The sequence below is a fragment of the Manis pentadactyla genome, chromosome 6 (assembly GCF_030020395.1).
Source record: "Manis pentadactyla isolate mManPen7 chromosome 6, mManPen7.hap1, whole genome shotgun sequence".
Taxonomy (NCBI): domain Eukaryota; kingdom Metazoa; phylum Chordata; class Mammalia; order Pholidota; family Manidae; genus Manis; species Manis pentadactyla.
In genome coordinates, this window is record NC_080024.1 from 24,784,231 (window position 1) to 24,796,662 (window position 12,432).

Below are 12,432 nucleotides of genomic sequence, written 5' to 3' on the forward strand. Positions count from 1 at the left end.
TTTTCTAGGAAGTTGTCCATTTCTCCTAGGTTTCCCAGCTTGTTAGCATATAGGTTTTCATAGTATTCTCTAATAATTCTTTGTATTTCTGTGGGGTCCATCGTGATTTTTCCTTTCTCGTTTGTGATACTGTTGATTTGTGTTGACTCTCTTTTCCTCTTAATAAGTCTGGCTAGAGGCTTATCTATTTTGTTTATTTTCTCGAAGAACCAGCTCTTGGTTTCATTGATTTTTGCTATTGTTTTATTCTTCTCAATTTTATTTGTTTCTTCTCTGATCTTTATTATGTGCCTCCTTCTGCTGACATTAGGCTTCATCTGTTCTTCTTTTTCCAATTTCAATAATTGTAACATTAGACCATTCATTTGGGATTGTTCTTCCTTTTTTAAATATGCTTGGATTGCTATATACTTTCCTCTTAAGACTGCTTTTGCTGTGTCCCACAGAAGTTGGGGCTTAGTGTTGTTGTTGTCATTTGTTTCCATATATTGCTGGATCTCCATTTTGATTTGGTCATTGATCCATTGATTATTTAGGAGCGTGTTGTTAAGCCTCCATGTGTTTATGAGCCTTTTTGCTTTCTTTGTACAGTTTATTTCTAGTTTTATGCCTTTGTGGTCTGAAAAGTTGGTTGGTAGGATTTCAATCTTTTGGAATTTACTGAGGCTCTTTTTGTGGCCTAGTATGTGGTCTGTTCTGGAGAATGTTCCATGTGCACTTGAGAAGAATGTGTATCCTGTTGCTTTTGGATGTAGAGTTCTGTAGATGTCTATTAGGTCCATCTGCTCTACTGTGTTGTTCAGTGCTTCCGTGTCCTTACTTATTTTCTGCCCGGTGGATCTATCCTTTGGGGTGAGTGGTGTGTTGAAGTCTCCTAGAATGAATGCATTCCAGTCTATTTCCCCCTTTAGTTCTGTTAGTATTTGTTTCGCATAAGCTGGTGCTCCTGTGTTGGGTGCATATATATTTAGAATGGTTATATCCTCTTGTTGGACTGAGCCCTTTATCATTATGTAGTGTCCTTCTTTATCTCTTGTTACTTTCTTTGTTTTGAAGTCTATTTTGTCTGATATTAGTACTGCAATCCCTGCTTTCTTCTTGCTGTTGTTTGCCTGTTTTTCCATCCCTTGACTTTTAGTCTGTACATGTCTTTGGGTTTGAGGTGAGTTTCTTGTAAGCAGCGTATAGATGGGTCTTGCTTTTTTATCCATTGTATTTCTCTGTGTCTTTTGATTGGTGCATTCAGTCCATTAACATTTAGGGTGACTATTGAAAGATATGTACTTATTGCCATTGCAGGCTTTAAATTCGTGGTTACCAAAGGTTCAAGGTTAGCCTCTTTAGTATCTTACTGCCTAACTTAGCTCACTTATTGAGCTGTTATATTCACTGTCTGGAGATTCTTTTCTTCTCTCCCTTCTTATTCCTCCTTCTCGATTCTTCATATGTTGGGTGTTTTGTGCTGTGCTCTTTCTAGGAGTGCTCCCATCTAGAGCAGTCCCTGTAAGATGCCCTGTAGAGGTGGTTTGTGGGAAGCAAATTCCCTCAACTTTTGTTTGTCTAGGAATTGTTTAATCCCACCATCATATTTAAATGATAGTCATGCTGGATACAGTATCCTTGGTTCAAGGCCCTTCTGTTTCATTGCATTTAATATATCGTGCCATTCTCTTCTGGCCTGTAGGGTTTCTGTTGAGAAGTCTGACGTTAGCCTGATGCGTTTTCCTTTATAGGTGACCTTTTTCTCTCTAGCTGCCTTTAAAACTCTTTCCTTGTCCTTGTTCTTTGCCATTTTAATTATTATGTGTCTTGGTGTTGTCCTCCTTGGATCTTTTCTGTTGGGGCTTCTGTGTATTTCCATGGTCTGTTTGATTATTTCCTCCACCAGTTTGGGGAAGTTTTCAGCAAGTATTTCTTCCAAGATACTTTCCATCCCTTTTCCTCTCTTCTTCTTCTTCTGGTACCCCTATAATATGGATATTGTTCCTTTTGGATTGGTCACATAGTTCTCTTAATATTGTTTCATTTCTGGAGATTCTTTTGTCTCTCTCTATGTCAGCTTCTGTGCGTTCCTGTTCTCTGGTTTCAATTCCATCAATGGCCTCTTGCATCCTATCCATTCTGCTATAAACCCTTCCAGAGTTTGTTTCATTTCTGTAATCTCCTTTCTGGCATCTGTGATCTCCCTCCAGACTTCATCCCATATCTCTTGTGTATTTCTCTGCATCTCTGTCAGCATGTTTATGATTTTTATTTTGAATTCTTTGTCAGGAAGACTGGTTAGGTCTGTCTCCTTCTCTGGTGTTGTCTCTGTGATCTTTGTCGGCCTGTAGTTTTGCCTTTTCATGGTGATAGGAATAGTTTGCAGAGCTGGGATGAGTGATGGCTGGAAGAACTTCCCTTCTTGTTGCATTGTGGCCCTCCTCTCCTGGGAGAACAGCGACCTCTAGTGGCTTGTGCTGAGTAGCTGCACGCAGACAGGGCTTCTGCTTCCTGCCCGGCTGCTATGGAGTTTATCTCCGCTGTTGCTGTGGGCGTGGCCTGGCTTGTGCAGCTGTTCCAAAATGATGGAGTCTCGTTGGAGGGGGAGCTGCCGGGAGGCTATTTATCTCCGTAAAGGGTCTCTGTGCTCCCTGCAGCCCAGGGGATTAGGGTGCCCAGAGATCCCCAGATTCCCTAACTCTGGACTAAGTGTCCCGCTGTGCCCCTTTAAGACTTCCAAAAAGCACCCGCCAAAACAAAACAGCGACCACAAAAAAAGAAAAATTTTTTTTAATTAAATAAATAAATAAATAATGGCCGCTCGTTTTTCTTTATTCTCCGGCGCCAGCCTCAGGCATCTGCTCACTGGTCTTGCTGCCCTGTTTCCCTAGTAATTGGGGTCCCTATCCCTTTAAGACTTCCAAAAAGCACTCGTCAAAAGAAAACAGAAAAAAATAAAAATAAAAAATGGCCGCTCGCTTTTCTTATGTCCTCCCATGCCAGGCCTCCGGTACCCGCTCACTGTTCTTGCTGCCCTGTTTCCCTAGTATCCAGGGCCCCCCGCGCACGCACTGTGTCTGCACTCTGGCCCGGATGGCTGGGGCTGGGTGTTCGGCAGTCCTGGGCTCAATCTCCCTCCCGCTCTGCCTGCTCTTCTCCCGCCGGGAGCTGGGGGGAGGGGCGCTCGGGTCCCGCGGGGCTGGGGCTTGTATTTTACCCCCTTCGCGAGGCACTGGGTTCTCTCAGGTGCGGATGTGGTCTGGATATTGTCCTGTGTCCTCTGGTCTTTATTCTAGGAAGGGTTGTCTTTGTTATATTTTCATAGATATATGTGGTTTTGGGAGGAGATTTCCACTGCTCTACTCATGCCACCATCTTGGCTCCACCTGGCAGTAATTCTTAAACATTGCACTAGTAGTTTTTTTCTGGATATGTCTCCCCAGATAAGGGAAATAAAAACAAAGATACACAAGTGGGATTTCACCAAACTAAAATTCTTCTTCCAGTAAAGGAAACCATCAACAAAATGAAAAGATAGTCTACTGAATGGGAAAGATTATTTGCAAATGATATATCTGATGAGGGGAAAATATCCAAACTATATTGATACAACACCAAAAACATGGATAGTCTATTAAAAAATAGGCAGAGGACCTGAATGGTCACTTTTCCAAAGAAAATGTACAGATGGCTAACAGACGCCTAGAAAGATGTTCAATGTCACTGACCAGCAGGAAATGCAAATCAAAACCACAGTGAGGTATCACCTCATGCCAATCGGAATGGCTTATATCAACAAGACAAGCAATAACAAGTGTTGGAGAGGATGTGGAGTAAAAGGAACCCTAATACACTATTGGTGGGATTGCAAATTGGTGAGGCCATTATGTATAGCAGTATGGAAGTTTCTCAGAAATCTAAAAATAGAAATAGCATATGACCCAGCAATTCCACTTCTGGGAATTTACTCAAAACAAAATCACTTGTGTTAAAAATTATTTGCACTCCTTTGTTTATCATAGTATTATTTACAATAGCCAAATAAGGAACAGCCTAAATGTCCACTGACAGATGAAAACATAAACAAGGTGTGGTTCCTATATATAATAGAGTATTACACAGCCATGGAAAATGGAAAATGAAATCTTGCCATTTGTGACAACGTGGATGGGCCTAGAGGGTATTACCCTAAGTGAAATAAGACAGAGAAAGACAAATACCATATGATTTCACTTACACATGCATTCTAAAAATAACCAAAAACAAACTGCTGAAATAGATGCAAACATAGGGAACAAACTGAGGGTTGACATAGGGAACAGGAGTAGGGGTAAGGGTAAGATAGGTGAGGGGGGAAAACTTAGAATGTTTAATATCTTGATCTTGGTGACAGTTACATGGTGTGTACACATGTCAAAATTCTTCAAACTGTGCACTGATATGTGCATTTTATTGTATGTATTTCACATTAAAATAAAAATGTTCATACTGAAAAAAACCCACAGTTATGTCATTACCTTCATTACCTTTGATAAGTCCCTATAGAGAAGAATTAGTAAACCATGTATAGATTTTAATAATACTTCATACCATTTTTTGATGAAAATTACAAGGTTAGAATACAACCGCCTACAGCTTTAAAATGTTTCCTATAAGTGTCCATTCTTTTGATGAAAACCAGGCTATAAGTTGATTTATGCATTTTTGTTATTCAACCTCTTTCAAATAGGTGATTCTGTTCTAATGTCAATTAGAACAACCCAGACCACCAGCAGAGTCAATTATTTACTAGGAGGTGTCAGGATTCAGCATATAATCCTACTGACAGTCATAATTTATTATAATATTAAAGTATTTGTATTTAAGAATGCAAAACAAAATTGGCAAAGGAAAAATCTCATGGATTGAAATCCATAGAAAATGAGCAGCTTATAAAAGTCCTCTCCTAAAGGAGTCTTGCAAGACTTGCTTAATTCCTTTAGCAACAGGTCGTGACAACACTGTGAAATGTTATCTACCAGAGTTCATTAGAGACTCAGTGTCCAGAGTTTTATTGGGGACTGGTCACAGAGGATATCCTTTGTTAAGCAGGTACCAAAAGTTCCCAGAAGGGAAGCAGGTATTCATCATGAACTATATTGTTTATACAAACAGTTTAGGCAGAGTAAGCCACTCATCAGTTCTGGAAATGGTGGGAACCCCACTGAAATCCAAATTTACAAATGTCAGCCAAGAGCTGGACTTTTATTTGTGGGAGTTTTTGATTACTGATTCATTGTTACTAGTAATCAGTCTGTTCTTATTTTCTATTTCTTCCTGTATCAGTCTTGAAAGATTGCATGTTTCTAGGAATTTATCCATTTTTTCTAGGTTGTCCAGTTTGTTGTCATAAAAATTTTTGTAGTAATCTCTTATAATCCTTTGTATTTCTGTGGTATCAGTTGTAACTTCTTGTCTTTCATTTCTGATTTTATTTCTTTGAGTCCTCTTTCTTTTTCTCTTGAGTCTGACTAAAGGTTTATCAATTTTGTTTTTCCTTTCAAAGACCCAACTCTAGTTTCATTGATCTTTTCTATTGTTTTCTTAGTCTCTATTTCAGTTATTTCTGCTCTGATTTTTATTGGCTTTCATTACCATGAGGTTCATATATAGGAGCAGGAGATAAAATTATTTTTTGAATCATTTTTCTCCTTTGCATGGAATGCTGTCTTTATTTTTAATATTTTAACTGTATTGTTTATAGTATATTTCAAAGAATATTGTTTTAGAGCAGGCTTGTAGAGGAAATGGCATTTAAGACAGACTTTTAAATAGCTAAGTTTTGATCAATGTAGACAGGGGAAGATATCAAGTTAAATGGAGGTATGCAAGTATATATGATCCCAGGGATATAGTGGGCCTTGAAATATCATCTGAGTCTTAATTTAGGGGTCTTGAATGCTAGTTGAGCCTTGTTATGCTGTATTATCTCTAGCTAGTTTATATGATTTTAATCATATATCCACTTGTAGAAGTGGTTTAGAATAGAATGTATCAGGCATGGCATGATTTTTTCAGTGCATTTGTGTGACCATTCCTAGTATCAGTTAAAGATCAATTTTTATAATAACCAGTTTGAATTATCACATTATATGCATAGTTATATGACATTTTCAAATTCAACTTTTACCAGTTAATGAATTTTTCATCCTTTCAATTATAGTGATTTGCAAGGAGTAAGAACACATGCCAAAAAAGATGGAAGTGACTGGATTCTCAATGGAAGCAAGGTGTGTAAAGAACGGCTTCCATAGCCCTTCTCTCCAGAGTTGCGCCAGGACATTATAACAATGTCTCAAAGACTACTTATTATTGATTCTATCAGATCTATGGACTCACATGAATTGAATTTACTTAAGTTGTTCTGTTTTATAGACAGAATTTTGCAACATTTTTATTACATGAGCTCTGTTCCTCTTCTATGTGCCATTTTGTATGCCCTCACTAGTATGGCAAATGTTGTTTTAGCTTCCAAACAGCCCTTATCAAACCAGAAAAGGGGACATTAAGGCTCAAATTGCCCAAATTTGGGACAAAAAATAGTTAATAGTTAATTAACTTAATGTTGATGATAAATTAGGGATAAGACTTCTCGTAAATGTTAAGTTTCAGAAGCTCTCAGGAAAGAAGGATATCTTTTATAGAAATTGAGAACACTTTAATCCTTCTGAGAATCACATCAACCCACTGATAGAATTGGAAAGCCCCTCCAATAAAGTTTACAGATGAGCTCGAGTAAATATATCCTTTAGAATCTAATATCACTGATGACAGATTTTTGTTTACCTCTGTTTACCTTCATTTCCCTTTGTTTAGTTTTAACTGGTATGTACTCTGTAAAACTTTGTTGTTGACTGAGTGTTAAGGAAAGATATTCACTTTCTACTCTAAGGAAATCTTTTTTTTGAAATATGTTTCAAAGCCTATTGGAGGACTAACTTTTCTTTCTTTTTCTTTAAAAATTTAAAAACATTTTATGATTTGTTTTGAATTTGAAAATCACTAACTTCAATGTTGTGACACTTTCAAATTGTTACAAAATTTTCTAAATACTCTCAGTTTCTGTACTTACATTATCCAGGACTGATACTAGTCTGAAGAACACATTTTGAGAGACACAGTTCTAAAGATCATGATCTAATTTTTCATAGTTATCATACATAAAACAGTATCTATGATAACAAATACGTTTGGAAAATGTGCACAACTTCTCATGCTGCTATGCTGCTATGCATTGTGAACCTTTCAAGTTGGATATTGTATGTCTTACATCCTAGGAATTCTCTTTTTATCGGCCTTGTTCAAACGTACTTTAAGAAATATTAGTCTAAATTTTTTCATCCTAAGATTATAATAAATAAGTACTAATTCCAATATATAATTAATTAACTCTCTGTACCCAGGGGGATTGTTTTGACACACAAGTGGGAACCACATTCTTCTGTGACTCCAGCTTTCTAAGCAGGCCCAATATGCTCAGTTAGAGTCTTCTGTGGGAACTACCCAGGGCAGTACCACTGACTCTGTTTTCAGCAGTCTTTAGGAATAACACAAATTTTAAGGAAGCCAAGGTAAAGGAATAAATGTAGTACATCCATAAGATGACCTAATTTGCACCCATGAAAGTGTCGACACAAAGTTTTTAACAGTATAGGAAAATAATTATGTTAAGTGAAAAGATCATATTAACATTTAAGTGGAGAATGCACACAGAATGTAAATGTAGAATAATTTAAGTACAATAGAAGAAAAGACTGGAAAGGAAATTCATAATGATATCTGTATGCTAGACTCATGGAGAATTTTTTTGCCCTTTTGCTTTTTTAACAATATGCTGTCTATACAACATTTACAATGAGCTTGGGTTATAAGCATTCAGTGACAAAAAAAAAAAAAATTATAATGGCCCCCAGTAGGAATAATTCCAGACCTATTTAAAGTTTTGAGTGCCATTATTCGGAAAGAAATTGAGAAAGTCTTCTTACAAAGAGAATTCTCTTATAACTTTATTAGAAAAGGGGATCAATCATGGTGGACATATATTTTGTCAGGCTATTGCAGAAATGGTTTAGAATCTATTAACTTTCTTCTGTAATTATGTCTAAGAACTGGGAACTGCATTTGATTGAGAGCAGGTGTTAAAATGAACAATTCTTGCCCTTTCCTTTCCATTCCATTGCCTGTTCATTATCTATGTCTGAGACCATGGATTTACAGCATATAGGTTATAATTCCTGGATGCTGTGTGACTCAGAAAACCCCACCATTTCAGCAATTCAGCTGTGATAACTACACAAATGGTCATTATTATCTCCGAAAGGTAGGAAATTGGGAAACCTCAGAGGTTTTTGAGCAAGACAGTATTATAAAGGAGCAGTACTGTAGACAAAATATTTTTGCCATGCTGTATAGAAATATTTTTGAGGAATATGTTTTTCTCATTTATTCAACAAACATTCTTGAAGGCCTCCTATAGGCCAAACACTATTGTGAGCACTAAGAATAGACATATGAAAAGAAAATAGTCCTTACCCTCAAGGAGCTCCTAGTACAGAGAGATGTTGAAGGTCTTTTATTATTGTCACTTAACAACAAGCCACCATCACCACCTTTATCTGTTGTCATTTGACACTAATATCATTTACCATTATTTGTGTGTATCATCACTGTGGATTTAGAGCATAAATCTTATAAAGGGCATTGATGTTAAGTGATGAGAATAAACAACACCATTTTACGCTCCTGCTTTGAAGGGATAGAGATAAAAATAGGTCATTTGAATATAGTTAGATAAATGTTAAGATAATGGTAAATTCAAGGTGTTATGGGAGTACTTAACCCAGGCTGGGCAATTTAGGAAGACCCTCTGGAAGAGGTGATGTCTGAACTTAGTCCAAGATGAGTAGGATTTTTTCTAGCAGAACTGAGAAAGGGCCTCCCACGAGAGGAAACAAGATTCCCAAAGACCCATAGTAAGTAAGACCTTGGAATGTGGAGGATAGCAAGTAACTCAGGAGGGCTGACCAGGGGACAGGGTGTGAGGGAAAGTGGGACAAGAGGTATAGCAGGACTGGCAAGCTAGTACCAGTTTGTGATGAGTTTTACATGCCTTGCTAAGGGTTTAGAATTTATCTTGAAGCCCACTAGTAAGTTTTCAAAGATTTTTAAATGTGAAAGTGATATAATTTTTAAATACGTTTCACATTTTAGAAAAATCTGTTGACATCATGATAGATAATAAAGCTACACAGAAATCAGTTGTCAGAACTTATGCAGGAAATGATGAGGGCCTGAAATAAGGTCAAGCAATAGAAGTGAAAGAAAGCAAATAGATATAAAAAGTGTTGAAATGGATTTGAGAGAACTAGATGTCAAATTGAATATGAAGCAGGATGATAACATGATTTACTGGCACCATTCATTGGAATAGTGAAAATAGATTGATAGTCAGGATTAGATAGGAGTAGGGGTAGAAGGAATATGTTCTGCCTGATTCATCAGGTGAATGATCCAGAAGCGGGTAGTTATACAGGTCTAGAACCTAAGAAAAAATTTGGCTTAGATAAAGGTTTGGAGTCATCAGCATATAGATGGCAATGACAGCCATGGAAGTGGTTGTGGTAACCTGGAAAAGATGCAGAATGAGAAGATAAGTATTAATATTTGCTCTGGTGTATTTGTTTTCTGAATAAATATCATCTGATAACCTAATATCTCTTACTTACTTTGTTATTTTATCCCTCAGTTTAAAAAATTCTATCCCTTATTATTTTTTCATTGTTTTACTTTATCCTTTATGTAGGTCATCTAAAAAAAAAGTAGACCATCCATCATGAAAATGAAAACTATGCCTTATCAAAACTGGTCTGAGAGTACAAACATTTTAATTGTATAGAGCCTTTTTGAACAGATTCTTTTTTCTCACCAGCAGCTTCTTTCTAAAATACAGTTTATCATTTTTATAGACAATTTTATTTTAATTTGAAAATAGCATAAAATCTGTTACTTATTATTTACAATATTAATAGTGGAAAGAAAATGCATAGGCTTCATTTTGGAGCATTGAGTTATTTTCTTCCTGCTCTTTAACAACTTCATGTCTGAATAATCAACAGCGCAAATACTTGGATAGAATACAGAGAGAGGTATAAAGCATGTCTTGTCTTGTTTAGTCTTCTTGAATGTACTTTCCCTCAGTCATGACTTGCACATGGATCTGAATTATTGTGGGGAGCATCACAATATACTTTGGGTTTTGCAGGTATTCATCACTAATGGGTGGTTAAGTGACGTTGTGATTGTGGTGACAGTCACAAATCGTGAAGCTCGCTCTCCTGCCCATGGAATTAGCCTTTTTCTGGTGGAAAATGGAATGAAAGGATTTATCAAGGGACAAAAGTTACAGAAAATGGGATTAAAAGCCCAAGTAAGTCATAATATAAATCGTACTCAAGTAATAGTTGAATTTACTTAATTATTAGTAAGTTATTAATTATAAGTAATCAAGTTTACTCAATTATGCCTTATGTATAGAACTGCATATAGCCAATGATACCTTTTTATGCGGAATTCCTAAAATATGCTTTTCAGAAATGGTAATGGGAATATGTTCCAGCATTTATGCAGCTGTGTCTCTGATGGTCAGCAGTGGAAGTGAGGAGATTTTGAATAACTGCTTCAGAAGTGGCACAATTAACTGCAAGATAATAAGCCCTTTGTTTATGAAATTGAAGAAAATTATGAAATAAGAATAGAAAATACTTTTCTATTATTTGGTTATTGGTAATTTCTCTCATTACCAAAAACAAAACATGTTTTACTTAATATGTATTAGAAATCCTTAGTTTTCAGAACCCGCAGAACTGGGGCTAGAATGACAGTGTATTACAGTGAAAAAGCTACTGGTTTTAGAAGGAGATGGACCTGGGTTTGAATCCCTGGTTTACCACTTCGTAGTTGTATTAATTAACCACTGCAACTTGGCTTCCAATTTGTTTTGTATTGTTTTTCTCAAAAGGAAATAGCAATCATCTCAGAGAGTTATTGGGAGATTTAAATGAGATAATTCTCTACTTAATTGTATGCTGTCTTAGGATACTGCAGAGTTATTCTTTGAAGATGTGCGGTTGCCAGCTAGTGCCCTACTCGGAGAAGAGAATAAAGGCTTCTATTACCTCATGCAAGAGCTTCCACAGGTCAGAAGTATTAAAGATTACATCTTATGATTAGATGATTAGATGCTGGACTGGACTATAATAATATAGAACTACATAAAACATACAAAACATGATACGGCCAATTATTTGACTATAACTTAAAGTTGTAAAAAAAATGAATTTTGTAGGCTAGATAAGTAGATGAATGGACTCAGGGATATCCAACCCGAACATATAAGTGAATAGGGAAAATAGGTGTTTCACTTCTGATTCTTGGAATGATTTAAGTGTCTTAACTACAAGTCAAGAATTCTTAGCTTTTTATAAGGAGAGAGGCATATGGCAGGTTTTTGTGTGTCTCTTTCTTAATAATACCTGGGAATCAAAGAGGAAAATCACTGAATTTAGACTGAAAAGTAAGCCACATAGGGTCAACCCTCATATCTGTGTTTTGTGAGTACGGTTGTTCAGTGATCATTGAGTCTCACGTGCCAGCATGAGAGGGTGCATTTGCCTAGTGACTGACACAGCATGAGTTAAACACAGAGCTAGGGACAAGGGCTAGGAAGACTGGCATGGAAAGAGAATACAAAAATCACTAGCCCTAGTAGGCAAAATTTAACCTTATGTGCTTTCAGATGTTGATTTCCACAGATAGGATGTTGATTCCATATAATAGGATGCATAGCGCTTGGAGATCAATAAATAAAAATCAACAACTTCAGAATTTCTTTTCTCCTTCAGGAGTAAAGAGAAGAGGGGATTAAAAAAAATACATATCTATCTATCTTTATGTATATATAGTAAAGACAGTCATGAAAATAAAGGATTTATTTTAGAAGGATTTATTTTAGAGAGTGTTATAGATATGTCAAAATATTCTTACAAATCTTTATGGGAGCCTTATAAATTAATCTTTAGAAGTTTTATGAAGATTATTTATGGGATTTATTATTATTGAAATCATGTGAAAATCATTTATAATTATAATAATAATCAAGACCTAATTTTGGGTTATAGGAAAGACTATTGATTTCTGAGTTGGCAATTTCAGCCAGTGAATTCATGTTTGAAGAAACCAGGAACTATGTTAAACAAAGAAAAGCTTTTGGGAAAACAGTTGCCAATATACAGGTAAGTTTGTCACAGTTTAGTATTGCATGATATTGATTTAACTCATCTGAAATGGGTCTGGGATAAACATAAATAATGGAATAATCTCCATTTAAGTGGTGTTAGAATCTATGGAAATGAA

The 12,432-nt window shown here is 36.2% G+C and overlaps 1 protein-coding gene across 1 annotated transcript in view; it reads left to right on the forward strand.

Moving 5' to 3' along the window:
• The window catches only part of ACADL (acyl-CoA dehydrogenase long chain), a 62,017-nt gene that overhangs the window by 21,343 nt on the left and 28,242 nt on the right, over nucleotides 1–12,432 (forward strand). Inside the window, exons 5-8 of the mRNA XM_036926841.2 lie at nucleotides 6,185–6,251; nucleotides 10,283–10,447; nucleotides 11,115–11,216; nucleotides 12,198–12,311. Coding sequence (XP_036782736.1) covers nucleotides 6,185–6,251; nucleotides 10,283–10,447; nucleotides 11,115–11,216; nucleotides 12,198–12,311 — 448 coding nt within the window. The remainder of the gene's footprint in view (nucleotides 1–6,184; nucleotides 6,252–10,282; nucleotides 10,448–11,114; nucleotides 11,217–12,197; nucleotides 12,312–12,432) is intronic.